The sequence below is a fragment of the Pinus tabuliformis genome, chromosome 6 (genome assembly GCF_031772625.1).
Source record: "Pinus tabuliformis cultivar Carrire ecotype Pingquan chromosome 6, CPIR1, whole genome shotgun sequence".
NCBI lineage: Eukaryota > Viridiplantae > Streptophyta > Pinopsida > Pinales > Pinaceae > Pinus > Pinus tabuliformis.
In genome coordinates, this window is record NC_142292.1 from 1,105,512,108 (window position 1) to 1,105,537,779 (window position 25,672).

The 25,672-nt window shown below is 41.0% G+C and overlaps 1 protein-coding gene across 1 annotated transcript; it reads left to right on the forward strand.

Annotated features, from left to right (window-relative positions):
* Positions 1-1,119: 1,119 nt before the first annotated feature.
* LOC149262779 (uncharacterized) lies at positions 1,120-5,244 on the forward strand. The gene is made up of 3 exons (XM_089425191.1): positions 1,120-2,297; positions 2,562-4,678; positions 4,768-5,244. The coding sequence occupies exons 1-2, from the start codon at positions 1,424-1,426 to the stop codon at positions 4,640-4,642; spliced, it is 2,955 nt and encodes a 984-aa protein (XP_089281317.1). The 5' UTR covers positions 1,120-1,423; the 3' UTR covers positions 4,643-4,678; positions 4,768-5,244.
* The last annotated feature ends 20,428 nt before the right edge of the window (positions 5,245-25,672 follow it).

Below are 25,672 nucleotides of genomic sequence, written 5' to 3' on the forward strand. Positions count from 1 at the left end.
AGACCAACATATCAAGTACAAAATGATGATTTTGTAATGTGGAGGTCGTCGCCTTAAACCACTAGACCATTATGAAGGTTTGTAATTGACATCCCTCGCATAAATGGTAGGGGATTGATTGCCAACACCAAGTGGGGGTTGGCATAGACCTCCACCATCCCTTACCATCATATCTAATTACAACGCACTGACTTTCCATCATTGTCACTTATTGTGGGGAAGGTTAGATTCAATGTTAGGTGCAAAAACAATATACTTAACTATGGAGATATTATCACTGAAATTGTGCAAGGCTCCATTGAGCTCGAATATCCCTTGGAATAATATTACCTCCCACAGTTAACTCCAACCTTAACCCCTCCCAATAATATTTTTTATCCCCTAAAATGATCTCTCCCCATAGTATTTGAATTGAATTTAAAACTTAATAAAACTAAACCTTAAACCAATCAACTAATATACATCTTATAAATATTTATAAATTTTTTTTTTCTCAAAAATAAATAAATATATTTTTAATTTAAATAATAATACCAATTTTAAATAAATATATTTTAATTTTTTTATGTTATAATTAGATTCTTTTATTTATAAATTTGAATGATAAATGAGTGATTTTGTATCCCCTTATTTTATTTTCTTCATGAATTTGAACGATATATGATTGTCACTAATTTCGTTATAATGTTGATTGTATGTTAATTGTGGATAATACAATTTGTGCTTTTTATGAAAAAATCCCGCGAAAAAAAGAAGAGAGAGAAAATTGATGGTGAGGTTTTTAGGAAAACCACCTAATCGTGAAATATTTAATTGAAATGGATAGAATGTGCACTCTTTAATGGAAATAGAATAGATGGAATGTGCACCCTACACCTACTTTAGTTGGTGAAGAGAAGATAAAGATTCTCGTTGTTGACGCACTCCCGGCGTCGGGGAGTGCGTCCAAGTAGATGAGATGTGATGTAAGATTTTGAATAATGAATAAAGTATTAAATGAATAAGAAAGTATGAAAATATACGCAGGTCCACCCCGTGATTAGTGTTTACAAGATCCCGTGAAGAGTTGATTTTCATAATCACGTGAAATGTAACCCGTAAATTGGTGAAGTAAGACTGTAACCATGCTCCACCTATTTCTATTTCTATTTCTATTTTTGGAGTGAAAGTGGTGAAGTAATGTCGAAATACGATTTTCAACTTTAACCATGCTCCAGGTACGTGTTTCCGGGCTCTTGCAGACATTGCACTATAAAACACTAATCTGCATCTCAGTCTTTCGCAATACGCTCCTTCTCCTGGGAGAGCGGCAGAAATAATAGATCGATAGCGCATGCAGAATGTATCTAATGTTCGCTTGCAGCTCTAGTGGGGCAAATTAAGTGAGTCAGTAGCTTTCTTCGGTGGAGACGGAGGAGGGATAATGAAGGCGGAAGACTCTGGAGGCAGCGGCGGTCTTAATGGTCGCCGCCTCCTCCTCCTCCGGTTCGTTCTTCTTCTGCTATGCGGCGCAAGGACTGTCAGTGCCCATGAAACTACCGCTACATCTCTTTTTCACTACAAAATAGCACTCTTCTCTTCTCCTCCGCTGCCATACGAGTACGTATCTCCTCCGCCACCCTCCCCATTCCATCATCCTCCACCACAGGAATACGAATACAAATCTCCGCCACCGCCTCCGCTTCCGCCTGCGGAGGAATCTCCCTACTACAAATCACCTCCCCCTCCCTCACTATCTCCCACTCCGCCACATGAGTACAAACCGCCACCGCTTCCCTCTCCGCCATACGAGTACAAATCGCCACCGCCTCTCTCTTCGCCATACGAGTACAAATCACCTCCACCGCCTTCTCCATTGCCTCCTCCGCCATATTACTATAAATCTCCTCCTCCTCCCTCACCACTGTCGCCTCCTCCGTACTACTATAAATCGCCTCCGCCTCCTTCCTCACCATATTATTACAAGTCGCCTCCTCCTCCACCTCATACATATTATTACAAGTCTCCGCCACCGCCTCCACCTCATACATACTATTACAAGTCTCCGCCACCGCCTCCACCTCATACATATTATTACAAGTCTCCGCCACCGCCGCCACCTCATACATATTATTACAAGTCTCCGCCACCGCCTCCGTATTATTATACCTCACCGCCTCCACCAACGTATCATCATAAGTCTCCCCCTCCAGCGGAGAAACCAGAGCCAAAATTAGTCGTCGTTGGAAAAGTATACTGCTATTACTGTTGGGATTGGAGCAATCCAGAGCATTCCCATGGCAAGCATCATCTGGAAGGTAATGTATTTATGATTTTTGTTGTTTAAACAGAAAATGAATCAACATTGTATTTATGAATCGCATAATATTGTCATATTTTGATGATCTGTTCCACTTTGATAGTGCTCCTTGTAGTTTTGAATTATGGATGCTGGTCCGTGTATAAATTTTGCATATCGTTCATGTGAATTTTGTTTTACAATGCAGCGTCGAAATTTTGAGATGAATGTGTCTGTACATTTCGTCAAATGCCATTAATGTGCAATTATGCTTATGATTCAGGAGCCACTGTGATGGTGACATGCAAAGCCGGGCACGAGGAGATAAAGGCATATGGAATCACTAAAATTAACGGAAAATTCAAAGTTTTGGTTGAAGGATACGATTATGGAAAGTGGGGAGGCGCTGAGAGTTGCAAGGCACAGCTGTTCAAACCATCCGCCCATTCAAAGTGCGAGATTCCAACAGATCTCCACGGTGGCAAGACGGGAGCTTGGCTCAAGCTTAAATCCAAGTCTGAAGAGGAGATCGTCCTTTCTGCCAAACCTTTTGCCTATGCCCCCGCCGCTTCGGCTAAGCCATATCCCCACTGCTCCAAAATCCCTTCACCTTACCCACCAACTCATCATTACAAATCTCCACCCTTGCCTCCTCCTTACCCCCACAAGTCTCCTCCTCCTCCATACGAATACAAGTCACCACCACCAGTATACTATTACAAATCCCCACCACCTCCATCTCCCTTTGCATTTCCTCCATACGAATACAAGTCACCACCACCACCAGCATACTATTACAAATCCCCACCACCACCAGTGTACTATTACAAATCTCCACCACCTCCCGCTCCTGAGAAGTCCCCAGACTACTACAAATCCCCTCCACCTCCCGCTCCTGAGAAGTCCCCAGACTACTACAAATCCCCTCCACCTCCATCTCACTTTCCATCTCCTCCATACGAATACAAGTCACCACCCCCACCATCATACTCTTATAAATCCCCACCACCACCAGTATACTATTACAAATCCCCACCACCTCCGGCTCCTGAAAAGTCCCCATACTACTACAAATCCCCACCACCTCCAGCTCCTGAGAAGTCCCCATACTACTACAAATCTCCTCCACCCCCATCTCCCATTGCACATCCTCCCTACGAATACAAGTCACCACCACCAGTATACTATTACAAATCCCCACCACCTCCCGCTACTCAGAAGTCCCCATACTACTACAAATCCCCTCCACCTCCAGTGCCACACCCACCTCCTCTATATGAGTACCCTTCACCACCTCCACCAGCTTACTACTACAAATCGCCACCACCACCTCTATATGAGTACAAATCCCCTCCACCTTCTTCACCACACCCTCCCCCTTCATATGAATACAAGTCGCCTCCACCACCAATTATAATGAAACCCCCATATTACTACAAGTCGCCTTCCCCTCCATTGTCATACCCACCACCTCCATATGAGTACAAATCCCCTCCTCCTCCCTCACCATATCCTCCACCTCCATATGAGTACAAGTCACCCCCGCCTCCTCCAATGTATTACTACACATCGCCACCACCACCATCCCCATCTCACCCTCCTCCGTACTACTACAAGTCACCACCTCCATATGAGTACAAATCCCCTCCACGTCCTTCACCACACCCTCCCCCTCCATATGAATACAAGTCGCCTCCACCACCAATTCTAGTGAAACCCCCATATTACTACAAGTCGCCTCCCCCTCCCTTGTCATACCCTCCACCTCCATATGAGTACAAATCTCCTCCCCCTCCATATGAGTACAAATCTCCACCCCCTCCCTGGTCATACCGTCCACCCCCATATGAGTACAAATCCCCTCCTCCTCCCTCATCATACCCTCCATCTCCATATAAATACAAGTCACCCCCGCCACCTATAAAATCTGCACCTCCTGCATATCACTACAAATCACCTCCACCTCCTACACCATCATCCCCTCCATACTACTACAAATCCCCACCACCACCATCACCCTCACCTCCTCCTCCTTACTATTACAAATCTCCACCACCATCTATAAAAATATCTCCTCCATACTATTACAAGTCCCCTCCACTTCCATTCCCATCACCACCTCCACCGTATTATTACAAGTCCCCTCCACCACCATCACCATCTCCTCCTCTATACCACTACAAATCTCCTCCACCACCAGCAAAATCTCCACCTCATCCTGTGTACTACTACAAATCTCCACCACCCCCCACAGAATTCCCACCTCCTCCGGTGTATTACTACAAGTCTCCACCACCTCCCATGGAATCTCCACCTCCAACCAGCTACTACTACAAATCTCCTCCTCCGCCTCCTCTGCACTAGTCTCCTCATATCAGCGGAGCATCTCCATGGAGCTAGGTAATCTTGACTTTCAATTCAGACGTACAGTTTTCATTTTCATGTCACAAAACTCCAATAAATATATAAATGTTTTGTGTTGAATACAGGGGAAGATTGTATGTGTTGTGGACTATTGGGTTCAGGCATAGCATTATGGATATCTGACATTCGATCGTGCTTTTGGGATGTACATCTCAATCTCTTTTAATATTTGTGATCACGTTCTGTTTTCAAAACCACTGCTGTCAACTTTTTGTGAGCATACGTGCAGATGGGCCGGGGCCGAGGCCGGGGCTGGGGCTGTGTTCTTTTATTTCAGAGCCTCCTCTCATTTGATCAAAGTTACCAGTGTGTTAAGATTGTGATCGCTTCATTTAGTATTCACACTTAGTTTCTTCGGCTTTCACAATAAATCAGTCATCCATGGGAAGGGATGAGATATTATGTTGTATTTGCTTTGAGAATAATGTCACCAGAGGAAAGGGGTGAGAGACCTGTGATTTAGTGACGTTGTCCACAATGTCTAGCATGGCTTATTGCTGCTTCATATAACTAAATAAATCTTTCCCGCAATTTCTTTTTCATCCATCTATGTTATGGTCCATCTCGATTATCTTTTTAATTCTTCGTTTTGGCAAAGAGCCTCCATTTTAATATCATCTTTTTAAAAGCAGGCAGCTCTGTAACATCAAAACATTTTCTCCATTTTAATTTCTTTCATTTCCATGGCTAGGAACATTTTCTCCATTTTCATTTTTTTCATTTCCATGGCTATGAAGGGATTCATGAATTAAAAATAAAATTAATTTTATAAGGATAGAAAAAACTATAATACATCTCCCTTTTTGAAATCACTGTTTTGATGTGGTAAATCTATGTATTTTTATTATTAGGCTGGTGAGCTAGATATTTTATTATATGGCCTGTGTGCCCATGTAGTTATCTAGATATGTTTCAGGGCCACCGTACCCAAATGTTGGTATGGCGATTTTGGTTGCGTGCCTAGATGAGCCGAGAAGTAAATATTGGACAAAGCAATAGCTAGTTGTCTTTTGGTGAAAGATGCACCCTAGGGCCCACATGGGCTCTAGAGGGTGCCACATGACAAGTTAGGGTCATTCATACATAAAGAAGTGTAGTTTATTTTTGATATTATTCAATCAATTAATCATTCAATTAGTTATTGATTAGTCAGGGAGTCTTGGGGTGGACTCTGGAATTGGTTGAGGCGTGGTTATTCAATTAACTGTGCTGAATTGGATGCATCATATTTTATGTGAGTCGTGGTGGCTTTGGGAGTCGGATGACTCTCAGAGCTTGGTGGCTCTGTTTATGGTTTGGTGGCCATGAAGTTCTGGTTGGGAACTCAGTTCGAAGATAGCCAGAGAGTGTTGGTTGGGTTCTAGCATTGGCTGTGGGGTTATTTCGGTTTTTTTTGTTGGTGCTTGGACACTCGAACAATAGCAAAGCTCCTAGGGCTGCAAGCTGAGATTGTTCTGACCAATTGTAAGTCACCCTAGAAGGTGGGCACTGACAAGAGACTCATGCTACGCTTGCAGATTGAGGCTGCTAGGGTTGGTACCTTGACTAGGGTTTTGTTGTGGTTAGATAACTTTTGCCTGGTGTTGTTGTCTCGGCTCGAGGGTGACATGTGGTTGAGACTATGAACCACATGGTCTATGGTTGGGTGGAACATGGAGAGCTCGCAACTAGTCAGTGTTTCATTACCAAATAAGCTCCTAAATTCTTATGGATGGTTGTACATATACATGACGTGTTAATTAATGCTTTTATGTTAAAACCTTAGTTTCATGGTTCTAGATATTTTTGTTAATGTACATGTATTTCCGGTGTTTCATTATGTCTTATAACTCAAATGTGGAAAATAATGCATTCATGGCATGTAGTGTTGCATTCATATTAATTATAATAGCTAGGCACAAGATAAAAATTATGGTTGATTCAAGTATATAAGCTTCGACATTCAATTTGATTAGGATTAAAAAGTGTTGGTTGGGTGGTGTTGCACAACTGAGAGTTGGGGACATCACAAGGTGGTATCAAAGCCCAGTTTCAACACTGGGTCTGAATTGGACCAATTTGGGGTAGATTGAAAAAATTAGAGGTTGGTTATTAATTGTTTGACAAATGTGACCATGGTGGAAAGGATTGAAATCTTTATAAATTCGAAAGTAGATACCATAGGAATATTATGGCACAGTGAAGGGGAGTAATAGGTTAGGTTAGAATTAATGATTTTCTGTGCTTGATTGGACCAAATTCGAGTCAGAATTAAAGAGTAAAATTTTTCCTATTAATTGTTTGACAAAAGCCCTAATGACCAAAATGATGTAATTTCACTCTAGAATCAGATTAATGGTGCCAAGAAGAGCACAATTATGGTTAGTTGATTTAATTACATGATTAATTTGTGGAAAATTGATTAATTTTAACCTCAAAGGGCTAAATCCATGTGCAAGGCATCACCTCCATGTAAAAGGGGTTTTTTATTTTTATTTTAAAAATTGATTTGGACATATTTTTGAAATCCCATTAATAAAAAAAAATAATGTGGGTCAAAAATTCGTCATACGACCCCATTCTTTGGAAACATATTTTATTTGTTTTATTTAATAAAGTTATGTATATATATGTGTGTGTATGTGTGTGTGGGGGTGGAGGAAGGGCGGATTTGACTAATGAGAACCATGTGAAATGTTGGATTGTAAAGGCACAACAATATATATCTATATATATATATATAATTTTGGTTAAGTATGCTACCCATATATTTATATATTATGTGTGGGGTAAGTTAACACACAAACATATATATCATAGGTGGTATTTTATGCACATGAAATGTTTACATATGTTTTACAAGGTGGAAAAATTGTTAGGGGCCAAGACGATGGGATTCAATGGGTGTAATCAAGCCACAAGGCCACAAAGGCGCTGATGAAGCCTGAGCCATCAACCGCAGAGGAAGGGGAAATCTCGGGCCACGAAGTCACCATAGATAAAGCCACGAAGGTGGACGTATAAGGGTTAATTTGGAGGTGGGGCCATAGGCCACATCGATTGCTTGGTCAGCGCAAGAGTCGGAACATGGACGGGGTGACAAAACCAGGCCCATCGTATCACAAGGGAGCCTGTTAATGGGCCAGCAAGTTAAGATCCAATGACAATGTCAACCATTGGATGGAGGCATTCTGGATCATCAGATTTGTCGAGGTGCATCTTTGCGCTAGTCATTGGGAAAGTCTATGCTCTAACAACATCTCAACCATCCAATCTGCTCATCCCCATCGTTGATGAGGTAGCCACGTGGTTTCTGGGGTCAGGTTTATTAAACTTTAGTTTAAACGTTATATCTATATATATATATATATATATATATATATATATATATATATATATATATATATATATATATATATATATATATATGCACAGAGTATATGGTTGGGCGTCATGGGGCCTGTTGTAACTTTTAAATATCTATGTGATATATAAAGAAAGAAAGAAAGAAAGAAATTATTATATATGGTGTTTGGGGTATATATAGCCACAAAGGATGGCATGGTATGCCCCACAACACATACATTAAAAATATATATATATATATATATATATATATATATATATATTTTTTTTAATGTATGTGTTGTGGGGCATACCATGCCATCCTTTGTGGCTATATATACCCCAAACACCATATATATATATATATATATATGCACAGAGTATATGGTTGGGCGTCATGGGGTCTGTTGTAACTTTTAAATATGTATGTGATATATAAAGAAAGAAAGAAAGAAAGAAATTATTATATATGGTGTTTGGGGTATATATAGCCACAAAGGATGGCATGGTATGCCCCACAACACACACATTAAAATATTATATATATTTATAATGTATGATGGTTGCGTGGAAATGGCGAAACCACGAAAAAGCATAGATAGTGGGTTTTGTTTTGGCTAATATGTTTTAAATTTATTTTATTTAAATAGTTTATATATATATATATAAGCTTGGCAAGACTACATCTTCAACATGTCCAATATATCACCCCGATCGGTTGGGGAATTGAACCAGTGACTTCACATCAATGAGTGCCTTAATAGATCACCTGATTGCCATCTATCCAAGACCCCATGGACATATAATAATAAAACTCATATATATACATTATATATAAATAAAATAATAATAATAATACTTTAATATATAGACGTTTATATAGTTAAAAAAAAATACAAATATGGACTTTTGGGGGCTTATGGCAAAAAAGAAAGCATGTTGGCACATGGAGAAAGAGGTTAGGAATCTAGTTTGTTTCCAATAAGGAACCGAGGAAAACTTGAGCAGAGTAGAGAAAATATGAGGAAGCAAGAAAAGGAGTTTGTATGCATGTACGGTAGTTACCAGTTGAAAGGAGTACAATTATAGGCTTCATGGGAGTAAGCAGAAACTGTATTTTAGCTATAGAGAAATTGAGAAAACAAGCTAAACTTCAAAAGGCCATAATTTTAAGCTTGTAGGTAAGAATTCAACATGTGACTAGTTGAAAGAAAGGTGATTTTGAACAGATTGTGGTCATTTTCCCATAATTTTAATTTGAAGCTAGGAATTTTGGAAAATTCAGAAGAAAAGCAATAAAAGTCTTCAAGATGTAAAAATGCCTTAACAGGATGCAAATTTTTAGTGGGCATATCTTTCATCTCGGGTATCAAAATAACACAACTAAGTATTCAATAGAAAGACGTTGACGAGAAGAACATCTCGGTAAACCCAAATTTTGGAATTCACTAAGAATTTTGGGGAAAAACTCATAGGAAAATCTACATGTAATTAACAATGAAAAATTTGCATAATCCCAGATAGGCGTCCAAAAAATTCCCAAGGGCCTTCCAGTGAAGAGGAAGTGGTCAGGGTTGCAAACATAAGCATGAGTGATGCTGAAACCAAATCTAATGGTCATGGAGTGGACCAACCTAAGGGTAGAGATTTGGGAGAAACCACGGAGAGTCTCAAATTAGAAGTGCTCAACTATAAAGCTGATAATGAGAAGCTGATGAAGGAGTAGAAGCAGATTAATAACCAAATTTTGTAGAGTTTAAAAAACATTAAAAGAGAATTGGGCCAACAATATGAGTCCATGCTAGCATATGAACACAATGTTGGGTTTAAGGAGAGAGGCGACAGAAGTTCAGACATTCCGAGAGTGTTTCTCATTAGAACCATTACTCAACAAGGAGGACCAATGAAAGGGCTTACTCTACTTCTGAATATAGCAGTAGCCTTAGTGTCTCACCAGTTAGGAAGACAAAGAGAGGCACTGATAGGGAAAATATGCAAGAGGAGTTGAGGAAAATAAAACCTCCCATATTTAATGGAGAGATCAATAAATGAGAAGAGGTTGAACCCTATTGAAGAATCTAGGGTAGTTAGAGTTAGAGTGATTCTGCTTAGCATGATAACAATTTTTGAAGTGCTTTTACAATTTATCTTAGCTTGATCTTCTTCTTATTATTAGTGTGTGTTTTTGCTTCATCAAACTGCTACCAAAACAAGGAGACAAGAACACAAGATGTTGACATTCTTCCAGGGCCAAAACCACTCCCTTTTGGAGAGGAAAACCAGTGCACAATTCTTCTTATAGAGATTCAGATGAATACCAAGAACTTGACCCTTGACCTACTAGGCCACTCCAAGACCAAGACATCAATCCTCTTTTTATTGTAGAGATCATCATCATCATTATTGTTGCTTCACTGAGATCGTCATCATAGTTCCACAAAGGTTCTTGTAGTTGCACCATTGCTTGTACTTCCACCTAGATCACCATATCAAAGAGGTCTTTTATTGATCCGGATTTAAATAGGAACGCAAAAAATTATAGATATAACCATACATACAAAGATGCAGCAGAAACAATACTTCATTTCATTACTGTAAAATACTGAAATATGCTTACAAACAGAAATGGAAATAAACTGGCTAGGGCGATTGTAGCTTATCTCTGAGAAGAGATGTGGCGGCTACATGCCTCTGAACTGTCTTACAATGAGGCTCGAAGGCATATTTATTGTTGAGAAACAATGGAAAACCCTAAACATCCAAAAACCTAACCCTAGGAGATGAAGTGCCAAACTATGGACCCCGTTTTGTGTAAGTTGGTACATCAACTTCACGAGGTTGTAACTTTGGCATATGATCTCCGTTTGATGCGCACAATACCTCGTTATAAAGATCTATCCGAGGAATACAACTTTGGGAAGAGAAACATCAATCCATGGAACTTTGTTGCTCCCATTTTTCCAAAAAAACTTCGTTTAGGGCCTTAAAATGGCTCTGGAAGTTTAGGACCCGAAAAACTACTAAAAATAGTAAATTGTGCTACAATTAAGGAAACTAGAAAAATGAAAGAAACAATGGTGGGGGTCCAAGTGGAATTGGTGGGTGGCCACCAATATCCACCTGGATCATCCCCCCCCCCAACAGGAAGCAATGGTCCCCATTGCGTTGAGTTCCTCCATGAGATGAGGAAACTTCTGCTGAACTTGGTCTTTGGTGAGCCACTTGCCCTGGTGAAGGAGTTGACCTACTTTGAAAACTCGATACATTTGGATCTTTTGCTAGTGAGTGTGCTTGATTTGTGTGTCCATGATCCAATCAGTTGTAGCTTGTTCCATGCAATTTGGATTTAACTCTATGGGTGTGAGCTATTCTAGAATGTCGAATGTGTCTAGTAATGGTGGAATGTATGGCCGAAGGCGGTCCATATTGAACACTAGGTACAGGCCAATGAATGGGGGAATGCTAATCTCAAATGCATTGTCTCCCACAGCCTTGGTAATGGTGTAAGGACCACATCGGAGTGGTTTGAGTTTCCGATAGGCTCTAGTAAGGCGTTCCTTTTGCAAATGCAACCAGACTTTGTCGCCCACCTGAAACTTGTGTGGCACCCGATGTTGATCTTGTTGCTGCTTGTACTTAGCATTTGATTTCTCCAGAATGTCGTGGAATTGTTGGAAAATATGTTGGATGTGCTCAATGAAGTTGTTTTCCTTATCTGTTTCGAACTAGACATGAGTCGAATCTTCCTGAGTAGCTGCAAATGGCATGGCCACATCAATGGGACATCATGGCTAGAATCCCAAGCCCCCCTGAAAAGGGATATGGCCAATGAAGCTGTGGAGAGCCCGATTATAGCTGTGTTGAACATAGGGGAGGCTCTCATCCCATGTGTGTGGATGCTTTGAGTTGTACATGCGCAGAATGTGTACGATCATCCTGTTGACAACCTCTGTCTGACCATCAGTTTGGGGATGGAAGGTTGTGGACTTAGTGAGTTTGGTGTCCAGCATCGACCAGAGACTGGACCAAAATGTACTGAGGAACCTGCTGTCCCGATCTGAGATGATAGACTATGGGATCCCAAAGTGTACCCACACTTGTTCAAAGAAGAGTTTAGCAGTGGCTTCTGCTGTGATATTCTTCTTGCAGGCCGCCATAATGGCCATCTTCAAGAACCTGTCGACGACCACAAAAACAAAGTCATTTCCATGCTTAGTAGAAGGAAGGCCCGACATGTAATCCATGGAGATGGATTCCCAAGGTCGACTAGGGGTAGGCAGTGGGGTATAAAGGCCTTGCTTCTTGATGGTCAGTTTGGCAATGGTGTAGGAAGTGCATGATTTGATGTACTTCCCGACATCTTGTTGAAGATTCGGCCAATAGAAATACTTCTGCAGTACTGCCACCATCTTCTCGACCCCGAAATGCCCAACAAAATGACTGTAGTGTGCTTCCAAAATCATCTTAGCATGCTCGCTTGAAGGAACACAAAGGTGACCTAGGTGGCATAACAGGGCATCCTGGAGGTGAAAATATGGAACATGCTGAGCCTCCAAGAGTGTCTGGTATGTGTGGCCAAATTCTGGGTCGTTTTTGTAGAGAAGTGGCCAATCAAAAGTCTCATGCCCACAAGAGTTGAGTACGGTGGTTAACGCCATGATTGGTGGTCGGCTGAGGCAATCTACAACATTATTAGTGTTTCCCTTCTTATACTTGATATTCAAATGGAACTGTTGCAGGTATGTGGACCACTTTTGATGGCGATCATTTTGCAATTTCCCTTGGGTATGTGAACTGCAGGGGCCGATGGTCTGTGTGGATGACCGTTTCCTTCCCCAAAATGTAATGCTTCCATTGTCGGTGAGCCTGCATAATGGAATACATCTCTTTGTCATAAGTGGGATACTTTCAGACTGTGTCTGAAAGTGTCTCATTGTGATATGCCACTAGATGCCTGTGTTGAGTAAGGACTGTGCCAATAGCATAGTCAAAGGGATTTGTCTCGACCTCAAATGGTTTTTACAAGTCTGACAATGCGAGCATTGGTGCCGAGTAGAGGCGATGTTTCAACTCTGTGAATGCCTTATGTTGAGATTCAGACCAAAATAATTTTGCTTTCACTCCTCCCTTGGTGACTTCACTCAAGGGCCATGTGATATGAGAAAATCCCAACATGAACCTGTGGTAGAAGTTGGCAAGACCCAGAAAGCTATGGAGCTCTGTCAGAGTGGTTGGAAATGGCCAATCTCGAATGACTTAGATCTTGGACAGATCCACATGCGCCCCATGTTCATCAATAATGTATCCCAGATACTGAACTTGGGTCATGCCAAAAGTTAATTTCTCCAAATTGGCACATAACTTGTGTTGCCGCAGTGTTTGGAGAACCTGTTGGATGTGGTGGAGGTGCTCTTCCCAAATATGGCTAAAGATCAGGATGTCATCCAAGTATACCACTACAAATGAGTTGGTGAATGGCCACAAGATGTCATCCATTAGCCTCATGAAGGTTGCAGGAGCATTCGTCAACCCAAAAGGCATAACCAACCATTCGGAAAGGCCTTCCTTGGCTTTGAAGGCAGTCTTCCAGACATCGGAGGGTTTGATTAGTACTTGGTGATACACTGACTTCAAATTGATCTTGCTGAAATATTTTTCCCCCTTCAGTTGGTCCAAGAGGTCATTAATCCATGAGATCGGGTACCTATTACAAACAATGATCTTGTTCAGCGCCTGATAGTCAATACAGAGTCTCCAAGTCCGATCCTTCTTCTATACCAACACGATCAGGCTCCCACAGGGCAATGAACTCGGACGGATATGACCTTCCTGCAACAGCTCCTGAATCTGCCTCTTAATTTCATCGTTCTCTAGAACAGAGAGCCGATAGATTGGTCCATTGGGCAGCTGCGCACCTGGGGTCAGATGGATGGAGTGCTTGACCTGACAGTGCAGAGGAACCCCTGCGGGGGAGGTGAAGATGTCCTCGTACTCCTCCAAAAAATTTTCCATCTGTAGTTATCGTATGGAGGGGCCCTGTTTGGAGGTCGTGGCCACCGTCTTCTTCTTTCCTTGAGGGCATATCATCAGGAAAAAAATTCCCGGTTTTGGAAATGAGCTTATTGCATTGTTTTGCAGTAACCAAAGAGATGGCGGTAGGCAGTGCTACCTCCGATATCCTGTACAACTTATTTCCCAAAGTAACAATAACAACACGAGGCCTTGATTCATACATAACATGTCACTTCCACAAGTATGGTTGGCCTAATAATACATCACAAACATCAAGGGGACAACGTCACACAATACCTCATCCGTGAAGGGCTTGATGTTGTATGGAAGGCGACACTACTGCCTCACGTGAAGATTTCGTCCTTGGTGAAGCCACCCTATGGTGTACGGTTGTGGATGTGCTGTTGTCAGTAAGCCTAGCCACTTCATGACCTCTGTTGAAATGAGGTTCTTTTGGATCCCGCTGTCGACAACGAACTGTAGCAGGGAGCCCTTTACCCACATGTGGGAGTGGAAGAGGCGCTCCTCCTCCTCTGGATCTTCGGGTTCCTCCTTTTGGATCTTCGTGGTGGAAACAGTGGCATTGGGCTCCGCATCAATAATCTGCTTCCCTTTGTCATTCCCCTTGTTGGGTTCTGACTCAGAGTCAGAACATGCATTTGATTCTGAAACCTTTAGCTTCGCCACCAATGACTGCATGGCCTGACACTCACTTGTGTTGTGAGTGGAGCTCTTATGGAACTCACACCACTTTCCCGTGTCCTTTTTCGGCTTCGTGGCACTATTCTTGATTGCAGCTTTGGCGGGTCGTCTTGGGCCACCCCACCTTGGCTTCATCCTTTGTTCTGTGGTTTTGGGGCACCTTTCCCTTGCTTCAAATTCACAGATCTAAAGTCTCGCTTCTTCTGTTTAAACTTTTTCTCGATCTTGACGGCATAACGGTATGTTGTGCTGAGCGAGGAGGTGTTCAGGAATTTTATTTCATCTTGGATGTAGCTGTGCAGGAATCCGCGGTATTTGAGTACCAAATGTTGCTCTGAATCCTTGATACCCAACTTTGTGTGAAGGGCATGGAAAGTATTGGTAAACTCTGGCATGTCTTGGTCCCTTCCCTGCCGTAGCATGGTCCACTTTATGTATTGATCCTCATCGCTTTCGACAGGGTAGTACTGCTCCTTAATGACAGCCCGGAATGAATTCCAAGTGGGTGCGGCTTAAAAAAGTGAGGCCATACTTTCATCCTTCTGCTCCCAGTAGGTTTCCCACCAGTTCTTGACGTGGGGAGCGGCTTTGAGAAGAGCGAAAGTAATCTTTTCCTAGACGGAAAAATCATGAACAAAAAAATATCCTTCTAGCAGATTTAACCATTTATCTATGGTGTCTGCATCTATCTGACCCTCAAATATGGGAATGCCAAATTTAACTTGTACCTTAAAGGGTGTGGCGCTTCCAGAGTAGCTGCTGGAAGTAGATGTGTCACCCCTGGGTAGTCGCTGAAGGATCTAGGCAAAGTTTCCCATCATCACGTTCCTTTGTTGCTTGAGGGCCTCTTCGAGCAAGATTTTGATAGGATCTCCTGCCCCCTCATATTTCTTTTCATCCGCCATGGGAGGATGTTGGGATTTGCGAGGCTGGTCTTGCAAAGGTTCGACCAGTTCAAGCCCTAACTCCTTATATCCCGACCTCGTTGGGGACATGCAAAGAAAGACAGAGAAATAGTAGACCGCTCTGATACCATTGATCCATATTTAAATAGGAACACAAAAAATTATAAATATAACCATACATACAAAGATGCAGTAGAAACAATACTTCATTTCATTACTATAAAATACTGAAATATGCTTACAAACAGAAATGGAAATAAACTAGCTTGGGCAATGGTAGCTTATCTATGAGAAGAGATGTGGAAACTACATGCCTCTGAACTATCTTACAATGAGGCTTGAAGGCATATTTATTGTTGAGAAACAATGGAAAACCCTAAACATCCAAAAACCTAACCCTAAGAGATGAAGCACCAAACTATGGGCCCCATTTTGGGTAAGTCGGTACATCAACTTCCCGGGGTCATAACTTCGGCATATTATCTCTGTTTGACTCGCAAAATACCTCGTTAGAAATATCTATTCGAGGACTACAATTTTGGGAAGATAAAAATTGGTCAATGGACCCATGTTGCTCCCAGGTTTCCCAAAAAACATAAAACGACTCCGGAAGTTCAGGACCCGAAAAACTGCTAAAAATAGTAAATTGTGCTACAATTAAGGAAACTAAAAAACTAAAAGAAACAATGGTGGGGGTCCAAGTTGAATTTTTGGGTGGCCACCAAGATCCACATGGATCATTTATACTTGCATATGAGTTGCTCCAAGATAGTGATCATGACGGAGACCATCATTGCTACTTCACCTTGATCTTGACTATGTCTAGAATGTTGGAATGAGATCACTGGTAAGTATGCCGAGACTGTATTGACAACTAGAGAGTAGGCCAAGACAAAGAGTGTTAGTTTAGGACCCTTCCATTCACAAGTATGTCGATACCGTTATGGTTCTATGGTGATGACTATGAGACTGTAAGGAGGCCAAAAATATGGTGGATTTACTTCTGAAATACATACTGTAACAACCCTTCAAAACATTGTAGGTATCTGAGATTCCTTACTGCAATCATCCCTGAGACATCCGATATCCTATACCTCTTGTACTTCCTGCATCTATCTGAAATATGAAATTTCAGAGCTTCCTGCACCACACGAAATTTCACAGGTGTATGAATATGTTTTATGTAGTGACCCCATCAGGGTATCTATAGTGGTCTGTGTGTAAGTAAGCTGACTTGTATTCATGACTAGACATGTCACTTTAACTGAGATGAAATGACTGTTCTTTAATATATATTTTGAGGCTGACTTAATTATTTCTTCATTGTTTTGCAGGTAGAATTCTTCATGCTTATCTTGGAGTGTTGTTCTTGGCTAGTATACATTTTACATATATGCTCAAGAAAATCTTTTTGCACATGACTTTGACTCTTTGAATTTCCTAGACCTATGGAATGAGCAAGAAACTCATTCATATAATTTATAAAAATAATATTTCTTTTTCTTGAAAAGTACAAAGATCAAAGTTATATTGACAAATACCGAACCTAGTTATACTTTTATTCAACACTCCCTCTTAACTAGGGAGGTATTTACAATGGTACTTGGTTATTCTCAATTTGAATAATTTCTCATAAGAAGAATCAGACTGGTAATCCCATCTATATAGCATCATATCAATCAAGATTGTCATAGTGCAAGGCCTTGACTAACAACTTCATCTCTCCACGAGACCATGAGCTAAAATGTCGGCGAGACCAATGATTTATAGACACCTTCATCATTGTCTCTCAAGGTACATACCCACCGGGTGTTCACTGAGTATATCCTTCTAGGACTATTCTTATCTTGGGTTCCCAAACCTCAAAGAATATCGATCCTCTTGCCTACTCTTATATTGAATGCCCTACACATCCTCAAAGAGTATCGGATGCCAGATGATTACCCAATCCTCCCATTCTTTCTTCCCAAGAGAAGACAAGAATGTTGTGTCTATCATGTGTCTGCATTTCCATTCATGTCCTTCATATAGACTTATGACTATTAGTCTTGGTCTAGTGCATGACACATGACATGGAAAAACACAATTTTCACTCCTTTGTAATCAAGGGTGATCTTAATTCAAACTCCCTCTTGATCAGGGACCTGTTAGAGCTCCCTCTTAGCTAGGGACTCTTCTATTTATCAGCAACTTTTTCTTTGTGTTATCTTTAGCTGCTTGATCAACTTCTCTCCTTAATGTCATGAAATTTAGTTGAGCTTCTTCCTTGTAGGGAAAAAACCATCAATCACTTTCCTTCTTATACCATCATGTCATTCCCTTATTCATGGAAAGTTTCCTTTTTGGTACATATCTGGATCCTTCTTCATATGGCTACTTATTTTCTCTCCATGCTTCTTTTAGGAGTTTCCATCCATCACATGAATGCTAGTTGCACTTGCACTTACAAGTCTTGTTCTAGTAGCCCTGCATGAAGTCATCCATATATTATTCAAGAAATTATATTAAATTAAATCATACCTTACGAGATGGATTTTCATCATGACATCAACTTGTAGGTATCAACATCCTGCACACGTATTGTCACATCTCCCAAAGATATCCATTATCAAGGGTCTTCATTCCTTTCAGAATTTTATCAGAGTCTTCATATCTTTCTGGGAGATTTCCTAGTCAAATATTCTTGGTCTTTTGGATGTTGATTTCCTTTCATCATGGTTGCATATTTCACAATATCTTCCTTCCTCACACATTCCATAGCTTTCAATCAGATTTTCTTTATTGTATTCAATCACCTCATACTTCATATGAGGACATATTATGTTGATTTCATCTAGTGTGACTTATGCCTTCCTGCATATTTTCAGAGGAAGATATCATTTTTCTCTTGTTCGTGGTTCTCAAGATAGAAGCAATGATCCATGTTACCCGCAACCATATGACATGACACTATAATATTAAACATAATCATATATACCTTGTTTTACCTTCAGGTCATCGAGGCTTCTTCCAGCAACTTACTTGATTGAAAAGATTTTCAATCCCTTTATCTGCTTCATGTCATCACATCATCATCTCGTGGATACCATAAGTTGAAGTTCCTATTGAAACACTTGCTTCCTCTCTATATTAGTGAACACTATGATGAGGATTCCATCAGATAATTTTTTATGATCTTGTATATCCAAATTTGGCAGATGTTTCCTTTTTAACTTGATGTATGATGAGCCTTACATGACTCCTTTCTTTCCTTCAATGTCCATTGAGGTTCCCAAGAGCTATATATCCTACACGTTGTCTGCCATGGATTTTTGTCCTTCATGATCCCTCTGGATATATTATGTGCTCTTGTTTCTAATGCTTACATTATGCCATGATGCATCTTATTATCATTGTCATATCTTGTAACACAAAAATCTAGGAGCATATGATAGGACATTTTTGTGAGGGATATTATCTTACTCATAGGAGAGATTTTGTTACTCCCTCTTTCCTTGGCCCTTTTCTTCAGCATCCTCCATCTTTCAGTGATATAAGCTTCCAAAATATTTCTATAGCATTGAATCTTAACTATCCTTATTTTGTCTTTCTTGAGGACCAACCTTGCATTCCTTTTCTACACATGGTCGAGTTCTCTTAACCTTCAATTTTTTTCCATCAAATTGTCCTTCTCTATCTGGCATAGAGACCACAAGTTTGTTGAACGAGGTAACCTACTTGTTCATGGACATTTGTTACCTTGATTGTTAGTGTATTATGGTTATATTCCTTTCTAGGTCTTGTAGATGGAAGATATCCTACATCCTTTGATACCCTTTACTTTCATGTAGATTATATTTCATGTGACCTTCTTCATTGCACCTTAAGAGAATGAGCTTATCATCTACATCACTTTGATGTCTCCAACTTTTACTATGTGAGGGAATCTTTCATAAATACCCCTTTTCATAAATTTAGAGGAGATCTTTTGATGAATTCAACTACTTAGAGGACTAAGTTTGTTCTCCTTCTTCATGCAAGGAATCCTTATAACCCATCCAATTCATAGATGTCCTTGCAATCATGAAGTCATTTAACCAAACTTGAATATAGAATAAAAAGATACTTGTCATGTGAAGATGAAATATTCACCTTGATTTCTTGAATGATCTCCTTCAATGAGATTCTTTCTTGAGCTTCCTGGTACAATAGGGTTCCAGAACATTTCTTGATACTTCCTTGCATTGTTCAGCACCAAGCACTACTGCCTCTCATGATATGATGAGATTATTTGATTCCTTGACTGTGAGGGTATGGAATCAAAATCAAGAATTTTGAGAGCACTGTCATGATGTCCACCCGAGATGTGGCATTGTGTTCTCCTTTTGAAGTGATATTGTTGTAGTGTATGTTGTGACTGTATATCTTTGTAACCTTTCCACAATGCTCCTTGTTGGAGTAGAACCTTGCTTGAGTTGACTAGCATGAGCAAAGATCTTTTTGGCCTTCGAGCATTGTTCAATACTAATCATCAAAATTGTTTAGGTCATTAAGATTGTTGTGGTATGACATGGGTTTTAATGACACCCAAATTTTGAGGTTAGCACCGAGATTGTGAAAGGTACTATGTTTTCCTTTTGTTGTAGTCTAGATTCAGATTGCTCCTTGGATTTTCGACCTTCTCCAAGATGATAAACTTTGCTGATGTAGATTGCTTGTTGTATACTTGATCCTTTATTCTTGACAAAACCTTAACCTTATGTTGATGGTGCTGGGCCCGCCAACATGTCAGGGGATCTTCCCGGTAAGAAGTCGCAATTAGACATCAGACAGTTTGGTGTAGAAGTCCCAGCAGTGGGTCGTACGGTAGTGCCTTGACAGCGGTTTCACACAGAGGAAAGTAAGATGTCCTTGTTGGTAGTAAGGGTGTGATTAAGTCAAGGAAGGTGCATGAACGGTTCTAACACACAGAGGGTGAGGTGAGTACACCCCTTGGAAACCTGTAATAGCACGAAGTTAAGAAGGGAACGCATGAGCAAAGATGCATCACAACATGGAAGGCAAGTAAGCTAGCAATCCAAAGTGATGGTTAAATCAACAAAACATGTCAGAAAGATTCATACATACATATACAGAAATAACTACACATGCATGCATAAGAAAACATATACATATATCATTTAGAGTACTCAAGATAGCTGAAATACAATACAACATATGCATGAAACGTGTTGGCTCTGTTATATTAAGAAGTGTAAGTTCCAGTCATAGAATACATCCATGTCCAACCAATAGTTCCGACAGCGGAACGTTACAGCCACAACCACCTACTCCTCCAAAGAGATATACTAGCTTTACATAGTGGAGAAGCCAAGGCTTGTTACAATACTGTCCAATATTTCTATAAGATACTCCTGTCGGGAGCTTGGTTGACCAAAAGCCTTTATAATGAGTTATGAGGGACTATTTATAGCAAAGGGTGGGGTGACCCTTGACATTCCCCTTTTTGATCGTTCATCTAGCCTCATGACTCTTCAACCACTCTACGACTGTTACATTCAACTATTGACACTTGAACTTCCACTTGACAAGACATTAGATTACAATGCACATGTGCCCATGTGAGAAAAAATGGCTTAAGCAAGCCATGCAAGACATCACTGACACTTAGACCGTTGTGGTGAGACACACTCTTTGACATCCTTGTGATGGTCGAAGGTGGTGAGCTTATGCCAATCTTGGTCGTATGTGATGGTGTCCGCGCACTCAATGATGACATATTTTTGAAGGGAACTCTTGCCTTCATTGCATCTGGGTGCACTGATATGGATCCTCCGTCCAACTCATCTGATAGCATGCACATGGTCATCCTGGGTGCGACCAGACCGATAACATGTTGATGCATAGTGTCTATATTGATCTCCAAGCATGTGTTGGTGGCCGTGCACATCAACTTGTCAAAACACACGTACAATTCCAGTTATACTTGCTTCTTTTCTTCGCCTTGGTGAGTGTGCTGAATGGGTGGGATTGCATGTGTGCACACAATGACATGCATGCTGCTGAATTCCCTTGCATGCGATCAATCACTGATCATCTTGTCTGCTCCGTGCTAGCTATTGGGATGGATATATAACTTGTATGGGCGCAATTTCATCCATCTATGCATGTTGTGCCCCCTACTGTACCTGTTCTTGTTGCAACTTATTCTCTCTTCTATGAAAGTGGCTACTTCAGCACATGCAACTCCTTCTCTGTTTCATTCTCTGCCTTCACGTGATATTCATGTCATGTCATCACCTCATAGCCTCAGTCTCCAAATTTTCTTTCATCACAAGTGGATCTGCTTGAGCTTGCAATTTTGTTTCGCCTCTGTGTTGTCAAAAACCTTCCTCTTGAATTCATTGCGTGCAGGTGTGCTACCTTCTACTGCTGCTGATGGTGCTGCTTGCTGTAATGCTACTGCCATATTATCTTGATGTCCTTGTCTACGAACAAATTGATGTCATAGACGCTTGCTTAGCTGCAAACCCTGTTGGCTCTCAACGGTGTCCTTTGACTCTGCTCTCCTAAAGGCCATTGAACTTGTGCTGCTGAGAGATAGACAAACACCTGTGTTGCCTGGAGACATACAAACACTCATGGAAAGTAAGTTGTTAGTTGAAAACCAAAATAAACTTGAGGACTAACTTGCAACATACCTGCGTGATTGATCGTGAAGGTTACGCAATTTCTGCCGGGAGGTCGGGAGACTGACTGCCAAAACTGCAGAAGGCATAGTTTGGCCTGTCAGGAGGCTGAATGACTGTTGGAACTACACAATGCATAGTACAACCTAGCTTTCTGAGGAATGAAACTTCACAATGGACCATTTTAGTTAGCAGTGACATGCAACCAACAAACTGCATTGTGCAGTTTCTTGGGCTAGCAGGACACTACCTCCAAGAATTGTGCAATGAAAGTCTGGAGGTTAGTGCTGGGTTGGACTTACGCAATTTATGGAGGGAAGGTAGAGCCTTCGCTTCAGGAAATGCACAGTGCTAGTTGGGCAGGGCATGGTCGAGGCCAAGGCAGCCCAAACTGGCCGACGAGCGACTGAAAACATGAGAAGTCTGGATGCATGGTGAGATGAGTGCAAAAAAGAGTGAATGATCATTCATGCAACAACAAGTGCAGGATTCAGAAAACGGGAAAGGATGCGTGTGTGTGAAGTGATTCGCCACAACGACGACCGTCTGTGTAAAATAGTGTCGTACATGTGACAACAATGAGATGCGAACGAAAACTGAAACGATGCTTCTACAAGCTAACATACATCAAAATGACAGAAAGTGCTCAATGAAATAAAGCAGGCAACACGCACACAAAGCGAAACACAAAAAGCAGCAGAAACGCAACGCAATACATGAAAAGTTGGCTTACCCCAAAACAACTGAGCTGCAAGGTCGATGTGAGGAATGAGCTCTGCAGCGTCTGATTGATGAGTTTCGATAAAATCGAGGTTTTGATGCGCATGCCACAAATATAAGAAAAGCGACACTTGGCGGGAGGTTTCTGAAATGATCCTTGCATGTAACCTCCAGCTGCTAAAAATAGATCCCTGAATCAAGGAATGCCTTTGCATGCTGCCTTGGGAGAAGCAGTGCATGCATGCAAATAAGTTTTGCCTGATCCCAAGGGAACCAGTCAACCTGAAGGCACATGCAACAACTTGCTTGATTGATGGAAAAATTTGCGCATTTCTGGAAGGGATATGGGCTGGTTGCCTAGAGGGATTCCGCAATTTCTGGGCTAAGTAGTTGACTCCTGCCCAAAATTGTGCAATTTATTGGCTAAGCAGTCTTGTTGGGATAGATTGCGCAGTTTTTCCAGTGAAGCTTGACAGGTATAATTGCACAATTCTAGAGCCTAGCAGGCTGACAGTCAGGATTGCGCAATTTCTGGAGGGAAGGTTGGTTCCCCTCCAGAATTGCACAATTTCTTGAGGGAGATGCTCAGCCTGCAGCTGGACCAAGTTTGAAGAAACAACCCGTGAGGGGGATGCAACAAGCTATCATGCATAGGCTGGCAATTTGCTAGAAAACCATTGAAGCTCGTGTAGTTGACCATGCAAGATATGCTACTGAGGATGGTTGGTAGGGAGGCTCCAAAACTAAGCTAAAGAAAAATTTTGGAGGGTGGTTGTAGCCGCTACAACACTTGGAAACACACTGGTATAATTCTAGCTCTCTGAATGGACCTTGTTCGTGAAAAGCAAGTCTAACACCTCCAAAGGTATTGTTCTGTTCTTTGTTTGTCTTGGTTTCCACACTTGCTTGATTGTAAGATGTAGAATCTGCTGAGCCCTTGGTCAGTCGACACACATTCCAAGCCAAGCCAACATAGTTGTTTCGATTGGGGATGAGGAGTATATTGGTGCAAAATTAGTATAGCTGTCAGAGTTTTAGTTTCATCTTTAGTGTTGCTCCATTGCCAGCAGACCTGGATAGTACCCCATCTGAGTCACGCAGGAACACAAGCATTGATCCGCTACCAGTGAGCTTGGTCAGTACCCTGATGGAGTTACTTTCATCACCTCTCTACATAGGAAGCATTTCTCTTCTTTCACCTTATTCATTTTTCATTTTCTTGGAAAATTTTCACTTTTTCATTTTTTCATTTTTCATTTTCATAATTGTGCATAACACTTATTCATTTTAGAGGCAGAAGAGGGATCCCGAATTATTGAGAGTAGAAGAGGTTGTTCCTTCAGAGAAGTAGTTTATGTATACCTCTGACGTGCTTGTCAAGGTTGCCCCCCTCACCTTACTCTACTTGACTGAGCTGACAAGGATTAACCCAAAAACAACTGACTAGAGTAGGTGATACTAGTTAGCACGCAAGCGTTGTGTTTTCACCAAGGTTCACTTCGAACAATATGTATTTTCCATTGACGTATCATGGAATGAAGGTAACAAGTTATTACATAAGAGAGCGGAAAATCGATAACCAAATGTTGATAGTTGTACAAGTCGTCTTGTACTTTACCCAACTTGTTTCAAGAGTCATACACCGTTTCATGTGAAACTAACCTACAAGCGTGAAACAAGCAACAAACATAAAACAAAACAGAATCAGAAGTAAATGTGAAAGCAAAGCGGAAAGAAAAAAAGAAAGAAAACAAGCAAACATGCGAAGTAAGTAAGAAAACAAACATCCAGGAAAACAACTCAAAAGAAAACACTACTACTCCTAAGCTAATAGTGTATGGGCCTAATTACATGAAGTGATATTTCCAATGCATCCACCAGCGCATTAGTTGACCCATGTTGGTGAAGGAATGGTTCACGAACCTTGCAGTTGCGCAAACCAACAAGCATGAAAGATATAATGATGAATATGAACACACTCTGAGCTTAAGTGTGTCCACAGAAAGGAAGTAAGTGAAAGTGGATGACATGCACTTTGTGGACTTTCCATGGTGCTATGCTACACTGCGTGCAAATTTTGAGTGTATGCATTCTCTTGACTGTGACATGTAAGAAAACGTGAGAAAGGTAGATCACGTACGTTGCGCAAGTGTGTTTGCTATGTAAGATTCCTCCAATGCATAAGCGATGGTACCATGTAGTTCAAGTGGAGGAATTGAAATATGAGTGTTTGGTTGATCTTGAATGCAAAGCAGAGAGTGATGAAGAGCCTTGAGTGTTTCAACAATTTCCTGATTGAAAGTGAAACCAACCTTAGGACAGTGAGGGCCTGACATAACCATTAGCTCAGGCTAAAGTGCCTTGACAACCTGTAGGGTTTCGACTTCGTCGACAGATAGATCATCGTAGACTAGTGTCTTAGATAGATTAACAACGATTGAATCAACATCGTGATTAGATGAAGAATTAGAGATACCACGACAAACAAGATCAGGAAATTCAGGATGTTTGTCGGCATCCTCATGATTTGATGAATCATGCAGAGGGGTAGATGAGAAGCAAGGATGTTCACCCTTTGTGTTTTCAGAAATGACAGATGACAGATTGGACAGATTTTCAGAGGAAGATGTGTCATCTCC

Coding starts and splice junctions, on each gene's coding strand:
- LOC149262779 (XM_089425191.1), top strand. CDS start 1,424: ATGAAGGCGGAAGACTCTGGAGGCAGCGGCGGTCTTAATGGTCGCCGC. Junction 2,298..2,561: donor TGGCAAGCATCATCTGGAAG/GTAATGTATTTA, acceptor CTTATGATTCAG/GAGCCACTGTGATGGTGACA.